Genomic DNA, 18,088 nt, shown 5'->3' with positions numbered 1-18,088 from the left:
ATATTATATTACTAATATATTATATTAGTAATATATTATATTACTAATATATTATATTAGTAATATATTATATTGTATCGTTATGTTATATTATATTATAGTATATTATATTGTATAGTTATATTATATTATATTGTATCGTTATATTATATTATATTATATTATATTATATTATATTATATTATATTATATTATATTATATTATATTATATTATATTATATTATATTATATTATATTATATTATATTATATTAGTAATACATTATATAGCAAATATATATTTATATATAAAAAACCCAAAAGTTTTAAAACAAGAACTAATCCTTCCTCACCTTCTTCATAAAGGTAAGTAATATTATATAATTTAATTTAAAAAACCACAAGTAGTTCATTATTAAGCTAAAAATAAAAATAATTTAAGTATCACTTCTTAATTAAATTATTCTTAAAAAAACTTATAAAGAATAAATACAACTCCATGTTTAATTTATTAAAATAAAATACTATAAAACTCACAGTTTATAACACTATAAATAAAAATTTAAAAACATCTAAATCCAAACAAAAAATACCATCTCACACATTTAATCCCAACCCTAACAAAAGAACCTCAAAAACTCATTGTCGAGGAGCAGGCAACTCCTGGAAGGCTGAAACAAGTGGGAAATCACTCATCCTGAACGGTGCAAGTTTGCACAACAGGCACTGAGGACAGGCTTGGCTGCCTCAATAGCCTCTGATTATTGAAATACATTTATCAATTAGGGGGTTTTGCATATTATCAAACTCATTCATTAATGATGCTTTAGCTGATTAGTTAGAACGTCACCATAAATACAGAGCTTTGACAGGCTGGAGGCAATTTATGACGTGGAAAATGTACTGACCTGCTCACATCAGGAAACCTGACTGGAAAATAAAGAACTTGGCACTTGGGTCTGATTATTTTTTCCAAATCCTTAGGTCTGTGGTCAGGAATCAGCTTCATAAATTTTCCAATGGATTTAAGAAAGGATTCCATATTAAAAGCAGAGTTGAACACCACAACATCAGCAACCAAACTGTAAAAAGCGGTGAAGATTAATGAACATATTGCTGGCACAAAAGGAACAGGATCATTCTACAGGCAAAGAAAATAGGATACACATTCCCATAAACAAGCAAAAGGTGCAAGTGGATGCTAATTAAAATCAGCCTTTTCATGTGAATTAGGAGTATCATAAGTACCTTAATCAGATATGTCTTAATTTCTCTCTATTCACCCTTTAAAAACATGTTTAACCTTTTTTAACTAATAATAAATTACTATTATTAATCTAAAGGAGCACATCCTATTCTAGCTGTGGAGTTTTGTTCATAAAATGGTAAGTATAGCGTCACTATCATAATCTCTCAGAAGCATTATAAACAGATAAGGCCCACTGTAATCTGACTTTTGTAGAATTAAAGTTGAAAGAAAATGAAAATTCCTCAGAAATACTTTTTATTGAAGGACAACTTACCTTTGGTTAACCTACCTTCAACTGACCATGTGAGTCAGGCAGCAGGACACTAAGGAAATGGCCTGTTATTTTAACCTATGCAAATGTAATCCTGATTAAGAGTATATCCTCTATATATAAAAATAAAATACAGAGATACAATATCCATCCCCCTAAAAAAAGTTTGAAAATAATTGGCATCTAAATTAAACTTCTACTGCTGTGTTTTAAAATCAACCAGATCAATAATTTTAAGATGGAGTTCAATGATAATGCAGATATTATTTCTCCACTCATAGAGTCAGTCTGGAGAAAATAAGCAGCTATAAAAAACCTGAAGGATCTGGAAGTTTATCCTGGGAGTGCTGCCACAACCTGAGCTACACCAACACACACAGCACTAACTGAGGTAAGAAATGCTTTATGGCCAGTTGGTTTTCTCAATATGTTATAGATTGTAATACAGACCTACAGGTCAGAAGATACATTGAGGACATGTGTTCATAAGTCACAGGGCTGGTGAAAAGTATATTTGAGGTGAGAGGCTGTCATTCATCCTCTCTGCATCCTTCTGCTGTCTGGTCAAGAAAGAGAACTGACACTGCTCACCAAAGCAGCAGGAGTCAGCAGGAAAAGCAAAGAAACCCCAACATTAGAGAGAAATAATCCTTTTCAAGCTGGCTGCAGGAGCTGAAATGCTTTCTGGCATCTTACCCTCTTGCCCACCTATGGTTTTTAACCACATATGGAAGCCTCAGTTGTGAACAAAAGTCATCTTTTCTGCACTGATTTACAGATGACATGAGGCAGGGACCTGACATGTTTCTTTGCTGCTTTCTGACACACAGCAAAGGCTCCAACAACATCATCTCACCTTCTCTCACGCATGAACTCATATCTGCCCTAACTCCTTCCAGCAGGTTCTGCAAATCAGGGGCAAATTAGAAAGATTAACTCCTTAGAAAGATCAGAATTCTGATTTTTTAATGATGCAAAGCACCATTAAAGTGCTCTAATTTTTTACATTCTGTGTAAAAGTGCAAAGGTTCAAAGTGCTCTAATTTTTTACACTCTGTGTAAAAGTGCAAAGCTACATTTTCCCCATTTCTGACATATTTGGAAGATGAAAAGGTGGCATCTCTTTGCAGATGACCACTGGAGTGTAAAGAATAATACAGAGAACATAGCTCCAATTTTCTGTTAAATTGGGGGTTCAGCAGAACAGAAGTGGGAGATAAATATTATGTAACTACATGAAGAAGACAATGGAGGCTGAAGAGGACAGAATGGAGCATCTCTTCCCCCATCCCTGAAGTGCCCAAAGCCAGGTTGGATGGGCTTGGAGAAGCCTGATCAAGCGGAAGGTGTCCCTGCCCATGGCAGGGGACGGAATGAGGTGGGTTTGAGAGTCCCTTCCAATCCAAACCATTCTGTGATCTACAAAAATTGTCTTTATTTTTCTAATAAGAGAAGATAGTTAAAATGAATATTTTAGGGATAAACATTTGTCAGTTTACAACAGATGTATGAAAAATAACTGCCACAATAAAGCAAAATATACATACAAAAAAATATTCCTTTCCTAGTGCCAGAAAACACTTCCTTTTGTTAGAACATCTGAAAATGGCTGCTACCGTTTTCAAAAGATTTTTCACTCCACTTTCCCATCTTTACAGCTCAGTAAGTGAAACATGTTGCTAACACTGTGGCAGAGGCAGCTACAGAATGGCCAGAGCATACACAGATCATTAATTGAGAAATTTCAACATAACTGCCTTAGATTATAAAGATGCAAAAGCTTAACTTGCACCTTAAAATGCTCAAGCCCTATTCTTTATAATTCTTCCACCAGGAAAGAGGTGAGAAAGATCATGGAAATGAATTTATTTCAGTTGAAAACAAGTGAGTTTTGCTGTTTCACTTAGGTCTGCACAGTGCCTAACCACAAAGCTTTTCAGTGGTGCGGTTATTAACTTCTTTCATTAACTCAGATTCGAGAAATACATTTGTTTTTAGCAACAATAAAGGACCACAGCCTTTAAAACGTCTGGGTATTTTAGCACTGCACAATTTCTGAATACTAGATGAAAGAAATATAAGGATTTATCTGGTATGTTTACTGCTCTCTCTTCACAGGAAAAGTGCTGCAGTACATTTTAATTTCTGTTTATTTCCCTAAAACCCTCTCCATAATTTCAGCTGGATGCAGTAAAAGCTATGGCCAAGCATGAGCTGAGTAGCTGCAGCTTTGTGAAACAAAGCATCACTTTCAGCCAAGGCACAGGTCAGAAATCCCACCAATAATGGGTACAGCATGGCAGCATTGGTGGACTTTATATAATAAAGTGAGATGATTTTTAGAGCAAAGTGGCTCAGCCACACTGATTTTATTGAGCTCTCCTCAGAACTCTGCCAGTACCTCAGTTTGGTACAGGGTCATCCTTTACAGAATCACAGAATAGCCTGGGTTGGAAGGGACCTAAAAGCTCAACCAGTGCCACCCCCTGCCATGGGACACCTCCCACTATCCCAGGTTGCTCCAAATCCCATCCAGCCTGGCCTTGGAAACTGCCAGGGATCCAGGGCCAGCCACAACCTCTCTGGGCACCCTGTGCCAGGGCCTCACTGCCCCAACAGGGAAGAGTTTCTTCCTAATAGCCAATCTAAACCCACTCCCTTTCAGTTTGAAGTTGATCCCCCATTTCTTGTCACCACATGGTCTTGTAAAACATTAATACAAAATAATTAGTACCCAGAAAAATCAATACAAAATAAAAATAGAAAAAAAATAGCAAAAAAAAGTATATGGAGAAGGACTCCTCAGGGTTACAATGCTGTAAGAATAGAAGGACACCTTAAATAACGAGGAGCAGTGCGAGCCACACCTACCATGAAATAATTTGGTTGTATCCATACTGAAAATCCCTTTCCTGGCATTTCTGGACAGGATATGCCAATTGGTTCTCATGGAAGTAGAGGACCTTTTTCAATTTGCCAAGGTCAGGGCGGAGGGCGGCGAGTTCAGCCAGGTTAAGCACGGAGCTTGCAAAGAGGATCCTGGAAAACAAGGAGAGCAGTGTTTACTGCCAGCAAGCGTGCTCGCAGGGGTCACCCCTTCCCCTGCTCCCCACTCCCTCCCCCCCAAGAAAAACATAACCCCTATAGGGACACATCAATAGCTAAGCCTTAATACCATGTAGCAGCATTCGAAGTTTTGATCTCTTAAAAAGCAGCTGCTAAGAACCCAACTAGAAAAGCACCGAATCTCATCGGTCTTCCCAGCTCAGTTACAGAGAGATGCAAAATAATAAAAAAAAAAAAGCTGGATGGATTTTATTGAAAAAGGCAAGAAAAGCTGTATCTGAAGGACAAATGGAACAAAGATAAGGCTGGCTAGGGAATACTTTGCTTGCCAGTTTCATTACACTTTACTTCTTTATGCAACCAACTACTGAAATTCAATATATGAGCAGGAATGGCACATGTTCATGTTGTGACATAAACCCTTTTGATTTATGCACTGCACTTATCTAGTATGGTCTGCTTTTCTTTTTTTTTCCCCACCCTTTTTCTGTTTTATTTTCCCATTTTTATTAGGTATCCTCTATAATGAAATGTTGTTTCTACCCTTGCACCCCAGTCCTGCCGCTGCACTCCTGCTATTCCACAGTCCACAACACTGCACACATCCTTCAATTAGATAAAGCAGGCACAAACACCACTAACAAGCTGCTATCTTAGCCTTGTGTAACTTCCCAGGCTATCAGAAAATGAATGCATTTAAATGTGTAATATGAAATCCTGACTCTACTGTAACCAGTGGCAGATTTCACTGCATTTCACCAAAAGCATGTGAGCATCTCCTAGCCCCTAACTAGCTCTGCTTCCAAGCAAAGTGAATCCTGAACTTGCAGAGAGCTGAAGAGCCTCAGATATTTGTGTCTTGTATTTCTTATCACAGGGGACTTAAAGAAAGACTTGAGATCAGGTATCTACTGCACATAGAATATTAAGTTAAATAAACTACTTTTAAACACAGCCTGTTTGTGAATTGGTTTGGTTTTTTTTTTTTTTTTTGCTATCCACCATTTTAGTAATTCAGATCCAGCACTGGTTTATGCAATGTTTTCTTCTTCTAAAATATTTTTTAAAGTTTTTTTTTTCCTACTGTTATTCCCATTCTTTCTAATTTTACATGAATTTTGTGTTCAAGATTACTGCCAAACTAACATCACTAATGTGATAAACTCCTGATTTTGGCTGCCAACCTTAAAACTCATGAACTTCCCCACACATCCATCTAGATCATATATATTATATCATATCTCTGCTAACTTACACCCTTCTTAGATAACCTGTATCTACAGAACAAACACTTCCTAGGGCATAGATCCTGTATCCATCTTCATCAACCTGGGTCAATGCTGATCTGAAAGGCTTACGAAAGTAAGAGATGACTGTTATTGCCTTGTTCATCAAATATTTGATGGTTCTAAAGGGCCTGTCACACAGAATGCCAATTAAGATATGAGCTCAGGTTTATTACAAGCCATACTACGAGGAAAAAATAGTTTTAGGTAAGCCATTACTTATTTGTCACCGTGAGTAATGACCTCTGGACCTCATAATGACCTGGGTGCCAGGCTCAAGGCAGAGCAGGAAAAGCTTCCTGGGGGCGACGTGAAATCCCTGCTCAGCACCAGAGTGACAAAGAAAAATGCAAACAGGAGAAAACATACCCCAAAACCTGCAAAAATGAGATGAAATGGTTGCTTGGAAAAATTTTGGCTACTGACAGGACAAGGGGGAATGGCTTTGTACTTAAAAAGGATAGGTTCATATTACATAAAGGAAGAAATTGTTCCCTGTGAGGGTGGGCAGGCCCTGGCACAGGGTGCCCAGAAAAGCTGTGGCTGACCCTGGATCCCTGCAAGTGTCCAAGACCAGGTTGGACAGTGCTTGGAGCAACCTGGGATAGTGGAAGGTGTCCCTGCCATGGCAGGGGAAGGGAACAAGATGAGCTTTAAGGTCCTTTCCACCTCAAACCATTCTAGGACTCCATTTGTGGATTGCATCATAGTTTATCTTCACAGATTTTCCAAAAAATTATTTTCTGCCATGAGTTAGGGAAGAAAACAGAACTGATAGCGGATGGTATTGATGAACCTGTCTGAGTTTGAAGAAAGAAAGGGGAAAAAGACAACACATTGGGACTGAAACCAGGGGAACCAGCACAGAGCGAGGGTGGGAAGTGCAGACAGTGGAGGTGGCAAGGCTGACACACTGACTGGAGAGAAAAGGACAATGGAGAGCACAATGAGAACAGATCCAAGAAATAAGCTTGGACAGAACCATGTAACCATGTAGCTCTGACGCATCTTAACTTGCTCAGATCAACAATGGGATAATTAGGAGGGAAAAAAAAGAAGATGGTTATAGCCAAAGGCAAAAAAACAGTGTCTGCAGTCTTGGCTTAGGCAAACTAGAGGAATTCAATAGCATCATTAGAGCACAATGGAGCCTTGGCTTCTAACATGGCAAAAAAGGCTGAAAACTTGGAAAGCGTTGCAAGAGGTAGATCTAAATTTTCTCCACTGTAAATAGAAAATTATAAGACTCAACTAACAAGCAGATCGCTTATCACTGCCCAGCTCAGCACAATAAACTGGTGTCAAGAGAAAACTGTGGTGATGACTAGCAAATTCAGATGTAGAGCCTGAAATGACATTGCCTATGCTTCTTACAGGAAGGAAAAGAATTAAAACCAGTGATTAGGCAACACCCTCCTCGATTTACTTCCCTTACTTCGCAGCGCTTCCAGAATTTATCCCGACTCTGTGAGGCTCTCATGGCTGCTTCTTTACTGGCAGAGAAGCTGCTAACTACCAGCACTAACCAATTTCCCTGGCTTTACAAGCTTAAATAACACCTGACAGCACGAGTCCCTGTGAACATGCCCACAGAGCAGCCACGTTCGTGGCTAATGGACTCACGCAGGGCACTGGAGGATATGCTGGAGTGTATTTCCATTTAACACCTATTACAAGGGGAAGAAAGGAAAGTTTATTATAATGGAACGTGCGACATAAATATATGTCAGTTGTCATTCCGTGTGACATCAACTTTCATTTTACCTCGGGTTATTATTTAAGTAATAAATCCTAACAAGGTGAGCTTTATCATCCCACAGAGTGTATCCGGGAGGTAGAGACACAAGGTGATGGCAAGAACGCTCAAAACATGATAATTCCTGACAGCTGCTGCTTGAGCACAAGTTAAATTGAACAGTTTATCTCAGCATAAAGATGTTATAAGGTTTTATGTTTAATTTAAAAAAATTAACATAAAACCCAGAGAAAGCAGAGTTAGGCAATCTTTCACAAACATGACATACTACAATCACTGTATAAGCTGGATTAGTACTTATTACCATGCTACTAGAGAATTAAGCTGTTTTTAGACCACCAAAGAGCTTTAAATTGCAACTTTTGTCTCTGTAAGAGAAACCTATATTTAAAACGTCTGCTAAATTCAAATTAACAGCTACATCATTAACTTACCATCTCACAAAACCCCCTACAATTCAACTGCTATTATGGTGTCCTTATCGAGACCTATCAACACTGCAGCATTTAATATATACAGTGCTCTCCAATAAATACAGTGAGTGAATCCTCACTAAACCTGTGCTGAAGGTCACATTCCTAAAGCTCTGCCCCAGCTCTCCTCTCCAAAACATCCCTGAGCATTTTGCTGTGTGACAAGTGACCTTCTTGCACAGAACAGGACCATCCCACGTGCGGTAGCCCCACTGCCTTGGACACTGGCCAGATTTCAGGGCCACCATCCACATAAACTGCAGTCTAAAGCCATGCATGTGCTTCTTCTGAATCAGTTCACAGTCCTTCTGAGGAGCTGCCTGTGTGAAATTAGTTAAGCACATGCTTAACTAAAATAAATATTCCTGGGAAGAAAGCTGAGTGCACTTGCAGGTTCAGAGATGTGACATGTCCACAGAATTCTCTGCCCTTTGCTACTGTCTTCCCTATTATTTCACTCCAAACAACTGAAAGTCAGTAAAATCTAAAAGCCCTTTTTTTTTTTTTTTTTCATTACCAGCAGACAAAATGACTAATACGGGTTTCCACTTATATCAAGCAAATTATAATAGTGAAGGTGCTAAAGTATTTTTATTTGGCTTTATAAATCTTCTTTGTGTCACGCAGCCATGATTTACTCTTTTATGGCATTGCCCTAAATCTTTCAATTAAATTCCCATGCAACTTAACTAAAAACACATTTTGCCTTCCCCTTGGGAGACCACACAGGGCATATTTATGTATCTATGGATATGCAGGCTGAGCTCTCGGATCCACCAGGCTTACAGAACAAAGCAAGTTTCAAACAGCACCTGATTTGTAGTGGAATGTTCCTCAGCCTGGCAGAAGCTCTGCACGAAGGACAGATAAACGTGGCCACTATTTGTGTGGCAGTACAGGTAACCCAGCTGTCCCTGGAAAAAGGGGATTGCTGTAGGATGCAATCCTGCAGCAGCAGGGACTCTCCTGCTCCACAAATAAAATCCAAAGCCACAATTCTCTGCTGCAAAACAACTACATCCACAGTAAAATGAGTTTATGATTGAAGATCTGGCAGCGCAGAAGAGAGCTATGAGCCCTCTTCATCCTCCAGGAGCAGTACTGCAATAAAACAGACTAACATTTGGATATGGCTACAAATATGAGCCTTTTAGGGGAAAAGGCTAAAATAAATACAAAAATAATACTGTTCAGTAGATGGCACTGATTGAACCAGTGAGGCCCTGGCACAAGGTACCCAGAGATGCTGTGGATGCTCCTGGATCCCTGGAAGTGTCCAAGGCCAGGCTGGACAGGGCTTGGATCACCCTGGGACAGTGGAAGGTGTCCCTGACCATGGCAGGGGTGGAATGGGATGAGTTTACGGTCCCTTCCAACCCAAACCATCCTGAGTCTTTATTTCTGGGTTGCACTATAGTTTATCCAAATCATTCTGCCCTATGATGCCCCTTTAAAGGCCAGTGCAAAGGCAGGAGGTTTGACCACAGACACATCCACCTGGACAAACAAGGGCCCCAAAGGTGATGGAGGCTCCCAGTGCCTCCAGATCCAGCCTCGTGGTCAGGGTTCCTCCATCACACAATGTTCCTTGATTTCAACCCAGCAATTAGCTAAATCCATACATTTGGCTCTAAGTTACCTTTTAAATGTAAACTGTGTCTCAAATAGCACTGTTAATGCCTGAAATCTTAACAGACCAGTTACTTTTGTTTGTTATTGCACGCATTTTTATATGATCAACTTACAGAAGCTGCATTTTTATCACTAGCCCAAGAACACACAAATTACAACCGCATATAAAATGCTTTCCCTTTTCCCGTTACACAATAGACAACACTGAATTTCTGAACAATAAATACTAATAAGTGGTAATATGTGACAGTAGACACTATAATAAATAATAAATTAACAATAATTTTTTGACACGGAATGTACAAATGTCAAAAAATGCTTATAGATATTTTAACTCATAAATTAAGGTTTTTGTAGATAAAGATAATTTGCAATGTTTACAGAAATAATTAAGTCTTACTATTTTAATGGTCTCTATTTTTCAGAACAAATCACAAGGGTTGTCATGCCTTTCATCTTAATTAGGCCATGTGTTTGTCTTATTTATTTCTATGTACTTTCATAAACGTTTACAAATATTAATTGTAAAGAAAAATATTTTTTCCTCTTGCTGTAATTGCTATATGTACATACAGTACAGTAATAAATATTCATGGCTGCTACCAGTTCAATATTTAGGATTTGGGAGTTGCTTTGTATGCTAAAATGAAGCAGGAAGGAAAAGCTTGGTTTCAACTCATACTTGCCAATCCCTTCTTTTTATGTATTTTTATTTTAAAATACACGATTTCAAAGATTTAAAAGTTACAGAAATATATTTTTTAATTTGCAAATCATTTGGGCACTCTCACAATTCCTCCTTACCCCTCTGATTCTTTATTTCAACCACCTGATCAGAGTATTTATCTACTGGAATCAAATCTCAAACAAAATTCAGGCCAGATCCTTAGCCCACACAAATAAGAACCAGTCTTAAACACTTTTCCACTATTTTTTATGACCTTTAACTCAAAAAAGGTATCAAAAACCACGTGAAAACTGTGAATCAAAATTACTTCTCTATGTAATATCAAGAAGTAAGCTTGAAAGAGACTCTCACAGAGTAGACTTTTGAGGGGGGTGTATTCTGTTTGAACTGCTTTGCTTTTCAGGCAACGACATTGAAGCTTCTTGAATTTTATAAAGTGTGCGTGGTACTATTTTTTTCCCTGATTTGTAATTAAATTTGGCTTCAATTAATTACTGACAGATGCACATTTTTACTTTAGTGGCCAGATTGTTCACCATGGGCTACATCGGCCTCTCTGTTCCCACGAAGGGAGAGGTCAGGACCAAGCAGTCAGAGCTCTGGTGATGGGGGGAAGGAGAAACCATGAGTCCACATTGAACCTCCTCACTCAAATTCCATCAGCAAACAAACAGTGAAGCAAAGGAATTTTATCAGAGCAGAGAATAAGCAAATCTGAATAACCCACTAGCGAAAAGCAGCTATTGCTGGGTGGTTTGTGTGAGATGGACTGATTAACTCTGCTCCAACAGATGCTGTGATGGAGCAAAGAAAAAGTAGGAAACAAGATAAATAGAGGACACAGTGACTGAAGGCAAAAAATTCACCACAGGTAAATATACAGGATGCAGTGATGTATAATGAAATGACATCTTAAAAGAAAAATGCTTGCAAAACTGATGTTCTACTCAATTAGGTAACATTTAAGCAGCATTATTTATTGGTTGTAAGGCTGCAAATTAATTTAATTTGGTATCTTATCTGTCCAGCTCTGGAGAGAAGCCAAATATGTCAAATGCTTGGCATGAACAAGGCAATATGGCCAAGGGGTTGTAGCAGCACAGAGAAGTCCTAAGGCTACACACAGCTACACTTAATATGAACAGCAAGCTTTGAGCATCCTTACTTCACATCTCCTGGTGTCAGCTTGGATCCAGGATGGCACAGAGCAAACAGGCAACACCATGGATAAATGAATCCACTGCAAGCAAAGCTGATTTACCCCACAGAAAGGGAATCAGACCCAGCACAGCACAGACCCACCACAACACTCAGGGCTTCCCTTGTAAAAGGTTTGCATCAAGAGATGCTTGTGTAAAGTAGAACAACAAATGAGTGGAGCTCATTTTCCATTATTTTAGCAAGTTTTGGCAAAGTAAAAACTTAAATCTTCCCCCAATTTTCAGGTTTACACAGTTTGTATTTTAAAACCACAGAAGACCCACTCCCTTTGCATAACTGCAGAGAAAATCATGGAATCTCAGAATAGTTTGGGTTGGAAGGGACTTTAAACACCATCAAGTTCCAGCCCCCTGCCATGGGGAAGCTTTGCTGACTGTTTAGTGTCACATTTCAAGTGCCCTGAAAATCCTGTTTTCCAAAGTATTCCAGACTGCTTTTTATGTTGCTTTATGCACCTTGATATCAAAATGCCTTTTTTTTAAGGAATTTGAAGACTATGACTAAAAGAAACTTAACTTCCTTAGCAAATGGCTTTCACATTTTTCTAATATCCCACAGCTCTGATTTAATCTCACACAATCTATGAACAACAAGTCCTTTAAAAATTATTTTTATGGACTCTCTCAGCTAATTTTCCTAAAAAACTCCCACTCCAGAGCATCAACCCAAGGCATAACTACTGCCTAAGAATGGGGACCCTCAGGAAAAGCAGGATTCTTCCCAGAAAACTAATACAGTCCTCGAAAAAACTCAGACTGTCATAAAACCTGAGCAGCTGGCAACTCTGTCACCATGAAGTATCCATATGGAAGACCGAGATGTGTCAAACTACCCAAAACGAGTTTGGATAGTGCAGAAGATGGAATAAATAATTCAGTATCTTCAACACTTTCAACAGCAGGTAGTAGATATGCTACCTGCTCCTACAACGTGCCAAAATGTAACATGTGAGTGAGAGCGAGCGAGAGAATGTGAGTGTCTCCAACCTGTTTTCATGAGGATATTTTGCTCGAGGAACTTCTCTTTTTAGAGGCATATGATCCGTATCAGATGTTTGTCAGGAGCAGGCAGCACTACAGAACATTAGGAATAACTTAGTGATTTTTAATATATATTCACAGAGTGAAATCATAAAGTCCTCTGTATACATATATTAAAAAAAAGTATTTTTATCAAATATTACCAAAAAAATGAAGGGGAAATATGTATTTCTCCCAAATGCCCTTCACACTTCTAGAATATTTGTTGCTGCCACAACTTTCCTGCTGTAATATAAGCTAAGCAAACTATTCCATGTGCTCAGCAAAGTGGCATTCAGATCCCCAATTTAAATATTTCTGTTCCATGTTCATGACATAGTTCAACTATAAAAATACATTGCGCAGTGTCAGTCTTCTGCCATCTCTTCCTATGAGAAGCAGTTACACATTGGTGCATAAACCTTCATCATTTATACTCAGAGAAGATTAAGTGACACTTCTGTTCTCCAAGAAGTTAAAATAATTTAATGCTTAAGGGTCTCCAGACCTGTCTTTGGAGGGACAAGCTCCTTCCTACAGTGATTTATCAACCAACACTTCATCAAAAACACAGGGACAGCAGGTAGACCGATAGCCAAAAGCACATCAATAAGGAAAATGTCAAGTTTTGTGTACTGCACACTATTTTGAGCCCCTCCACTTTCTGATTAGAACATTTCTGTAACTCAGCAGAGCCCACACTCGCTACCAGATTTGAAGGATTGCACTGAAATGGCTGAGCGACCGACTGAAGTGAGATTTCAAAGAAGTGAGACAAACACTTGCCTAAATTCAAAAGCTGCCAAACATATTTCATCAGACTTTCAAAAGATAATTGTTTTGTCTGTTCTGAATTAAGCTTTAAGTGCTTTAAGAAAGGTTTCTCTACAAACATGGCTAAAGATCACAAAAGGGAGCATTTGGAATGAATGGAACCCTTCAGTCATATATTTATTTAATATCACTTGCATCATGCCTGGCATATACCATAAGCTGCTTTATTTCCATTTCCATAACATAATTTTAAGGATAATCTATACTGATGTCCTACCATTTTATTTCACATGTTATCATAACAGGGTTTTTATTTATAATGCAACCAGGGAAAGAGAAAGAAATAAAGGATCTCAGCTCTGCAGCTTGGAGCTCCTGACATGGGATGTAAGGGACCGATGCAAGAGCTGACACAAACAGGAGAGAATTCAAAGAAAAAGAGAATATGTCAAACTCAAGAGAGAATTTAACAACCATGGAAATTAAGCCATTTGCCCATTTTTCTTCTTCAGCTCCTGGCTGAGAGTTTTGCAGGGTTAACAATGACATTAGACATTTACAGTCATGTTTGGTCAACTTACACAACACGGATCTGACCTTTGAGACAGCAACCCATACCTCAACACTGCAAGATGCTGCTATTTCCCCACATGGAAAAATCCAATAATAAAATGATAACTTGATAAAAATACTTCTAGGCTTCCATATATTTCACAAATCATGCTTTCCCAACACACCTCCTATGCAGCTATCATTTCAAAATTTTTTTAATCATTAAATAAAGCATCCAGTGCTAAATCCCCATTATTACCCAGGAAAATGAAAGAGAAATATCTGCCTCTGGGGTTGAAATCATATGTTAAAAAGCCAGAACACCACACCACATGCTTTCTAATCATTAAGAATAAGAAACTGAGGCCAAGGCTTGTTTATCAAGGGCCACCAAGTGAACCAGTGAGAAGTCAGGAGTCCAAGCCAGAGCTGAAGATAAGTGAATGTCATGGTCTAGTGATTTAATCAGCTCATGTAAGATCATGTAAGTTTTTACATATCTTATGGACCCTGCTCACCACAGCACCTGACTGGTTTCACAAAATACTATCTTTGTTAGAGCACACAGAGTGATTCAGCATTTTCAGATCTCAGATCTTCACTCCCAGAGAGATGTACGTGCACAGATGTCTGCATGCGTGCACATGCAGATACACAATGCATAAATACTATATACGCACATATTTTCTAGCAAAATCCACCAAAAAGCTCTGAAACATTCTGAATTGAGCTATTTAAACTGTGGCCAGGAAAACTGTTGACAAGAGCTAATTTGTTATTGAAAAAAGATTGTGCATCTCTCCATGACAGAAACCTAAAAATCTGTTCAAGATGGCTGGGCAAGGAAATTTCATATCTGCAAAGGCTGAGCAAAGTAAAGTAGTTTTTGGTCAAGGTCTCCAAATAACACCATTTTTCCAGCAATGCCTTTGAACTGCACATAAAACCTTTCAGGAGCTCCTGAAAAGGAAACTTGACTCAAGCTGTTCATCAGGATGACTGGAGATGTTCTTTGGAAAGCATTTCCAAAAAGTTCTGGAGCAATGGTAGCTGTACAATCATATGGGATTAATTTTCTGTATATATCTCTTCATATTGCTGGAAGAAACAAATTAACTTGAAAATTCAAAGATCTTTATACAGCCCTGTTCTCCTAGGTACAAATATTTAAGTAATCTTTACTTCTTGTCAAACACTGAAATGGATATTAAATTATATTAAATTATTATAGATACAAGTAGTAAAATTTCTCTTCTGCTTTCTCTGTTAGCTTCTGCATTTTGGTATTTCTTACACTGAGTATAAAAGATATTTTATTATTATCTTTGATTTAAATTGCTTCTTCTATTGAAACACAAACTTTGTGCTGGATGTATAAACACCTGCCCAAAAGTCTCACAAATTTTCCCTGTAAAGGATCACAGATTTAGAAAAACAGTATTTATTCTGAATATTTCTTTCCCTTTTGGGATGCCATCCCTTTAACAACCTTTTTTTTTCTCCTTTAAAATAAACAAATATATGAACAAACCATATAGAAGGAAGGAACTTCAATAATTCAGCCCCAGCTGAACCTAAAACTCCCTGCTAAGCCAAATGACCCCCACTCATATGTGTTCAGCACAGTGGGAGCTGCCCAGCCTGCAGGTACATGGAAGAGGTGAAATGCTCCCCTTGGCTTCATATATGAAATTAAAGAGAAGAATAAAATTAATGTTTAAAAGAATGGGGGAAAAAAAAATAAAATGTGGGAAATGTCCCCCTCTCCTGTTCCAGGACCTGTGGATTGACTTGATGAGAAAGAACCAATCTGATAGATAAAATATTAAAAATTCACTTTTTCCTTCTCTCTTGTTGCTGTGTATTAGCAGAAAGAACAAAATGAAGGAGCAAAGAACTGGTGAAAAAAAATCAAGCCAGAATTACACCCGTCAGGGTGATGGAGTGCAGTGTCCTGCCCAGTCCCACCGCAGACCTCCTCAGGGCTACTGTTTCAAGTAAAAATTAAACAAGATGACACAGAAACAGTCCAAGATTGACGTTTTCCAGCTTTGTGTCATGTTACATTATTTGAATGAATCTCAACTTTTTAAAACATCCAAAGGAAAGCGAATGAGGCCTGAATAAAACAAAAAAGACTTGTAAGAAATAAGACTCTCGCTACAAGAGAGAGAGCCACCCATGTTGATACTACCAAAGGTAAGAATATTTTTAAGGACACTGTTACCTATCTAGCCACTCTTTTTGTTGCCAGATTAATATGAAAAAATGTTTATTATTCTACCAGTATTTTTACCCTGTGACTTTACTCAGGTTGTATCCATAGGTCCATTTCAAAGGTTGCTCATGAAGCCCAGTGTCCCCACCAGAGCTGCTCTCCCAACCATCTTCAAGGTCCAGAGTCAACAGCACAAGGGCTCAGCTTTATTGGAAGGATAAAGCCCTGAAACTACTGAAAAAGCTGTTGAGAAGTATCAAACATAATATGCACGATTTTTTCCCTAAGTTACCAAGAAATTCGAAGCAGCCAGCAATCAACCTCACTCTTCTCAGCACTCAAAAGCACTTACAGAAAGCCTGCTCTTAACCCTGCTGCACAGGAAAAACTCCCTTTTATCTTCCATTTATTTTCATTTTTACCTGAAAGGCAGAAAAGAGTTGGGGTTTATGTACACCAAACACGAACTGGACTTTTTTTGCAGTACATTAGACTGCGGTCACCTTCCCCCCATATGAATGCATACCTGAATTTCCACCAAAAAAAAAATAAACCCACAAAAAAACCCCTAAACCCAACAATATTGCCCTTCTGATTTAAGCATGGCCTGTTACTCAATGTAACGTTCATCTATACATGTTCTCACTGTTTAAGAACTCGGCGCAGGTGTTATTAATAAAATAAATTTATTTTTAAAAAGGATGCTATTCTATAAGCTTTGAAGCTCACACATAGTCTAACTTAAGCCAGCTTGGGCTCATCTGGTCTTTAAATGAGCCCTTTCATGTGGTCAGCCCACGAGCCATACGTACTGCTGCTCAATCACGCCACTGTACATCGTCAGCGCGAGGATGATTTGCATGATTTGCATTTCCTGTGCGCTCCAGCTTCAAGGAGCTCTAAGCACCACGTACAAAAGAAACCACCGCCAAGTAATGCAAAGATTTTTTACTTAAACCAGATGAGACTGTTTCAGTCAGCCTTGCCAATGGTGAAAAAGGAAAAGAAAAAAAAAAAAAACCAACAAAAAGAGGGGAGGAAAAGAAAAAGTCTCAGGGATATCCTGTTAAATAAGGATTTATTTGGAGGGAATCTGAACCTTAGATTCATACCCTTACTTTTAAAATATAAAAGCTCTATGAGACACCTAAGAAATATGGCCTAGCAGAAAATAATTCAGTTAAGAACTTTTCTTCCCCAATATTTCTTAGCTTTTGGCACTACATTAAGCTAGTAATTTATTTATTTATTTAATAGGACATAAATAGATTCTGATTACATTCCATTTCATAAGGTAGAAAAGCTAACCTAACTAAACTGAATTTACTTATAGCTGGTTAATACTTGTCCCTATGAAAAAATCTTTTATTTTATCCCAAATGATCAATAAAACCTATTGGACGAACAGCTAAGACAGAAACAGCATTACAGTGGGCTTCAATGAATAAGAACTAAAATTAAAAAAAAATGTACCAGAGCCTCGTTGTCATGAAAAACAGAGACAGATGGGGAGCCAGACCTATATGATGCTACAAATAGATGAATATCTTGTAAGGATTTCAACAAATGTTATAAGACCTAGTCAAAAATTGAAAAAGTACAATGCAGCAGCACAAGCAAATCTGAAGTTCACCTGAAATCCAAGCCATATAACCATCATTATACAGATTATCATGTTTCAAAAATAACAATGAAGATTAAAGCCTTTATAAAATCTCTTCTAGATAACAGCACAGCAAAAAAATGTCCTTATTCAGTATAAAGAAAATAAAATGAAGGAAGTTTGCTGTAACGGCTACTTTGGAAATGAGATGCATCCTGTCCCCAACTTAAAAATACAGGTGGGCACGTGCACTTCACATTCCAGTACTGGATTGGATGGCAAGTCTCCCTTTAAACTGCAG

General features: G+C 38.1%; 1 protein-coding gene across 2 annotated transcripts in view; it reads right to left on the bottom strand.

Moving 5' to 3' along the window:
• GTDC1 (glycosyltransferase like domain containing 1) overlaps window positions 1–18,088 on the bottom strand; it is a 170,621-nt gene that overhangs the window by 82,061 nt on the left and 70,472 nt on the right. Inside the window, exons 2-4 of one of the 2 annotated variants that reach the window (XM_084209206.1) lie at window positions 12,608–12,694; window positions 4,371–4,538; window positions 888–1,061 (exon numbers count right to left, since the gene is read on the bottom strand). In XM_084209206.1, the coding sequence (XP_084065332.1) occupies window positions 888–1,061; window positions 4,371–4,538; window positions 12,608–12,657 (392 nt within the window). In that variant the 5' untranslated portion in view covers window positions 12,658–12,694. The remainder of the gene's footprint in view (window positions 1–887; window positions 1,062–4,370; window positions 4,539–12,607; window positions 12,695–18,088) is intronic. The other variant, XM_084209205.1, reaches the window with a different exon arrangement.

The sequence above is a fragment of the Fringilla coelebs genome, assembly GCF_963513975.1.
Source record: "Fringilla coelebs genome assembly, chromosome: 7".
NCBI lineage: Eukaryota > Metazoa > Chordata > Aves > Passeriformes > Fringillidae > Fringilla > Fringilla coelebs.
The sequence above is the reverse complement of the archived record's forward strand: the minus strand, read 5'-3'. Positions and strand labels throughout refer to the sequence as shown.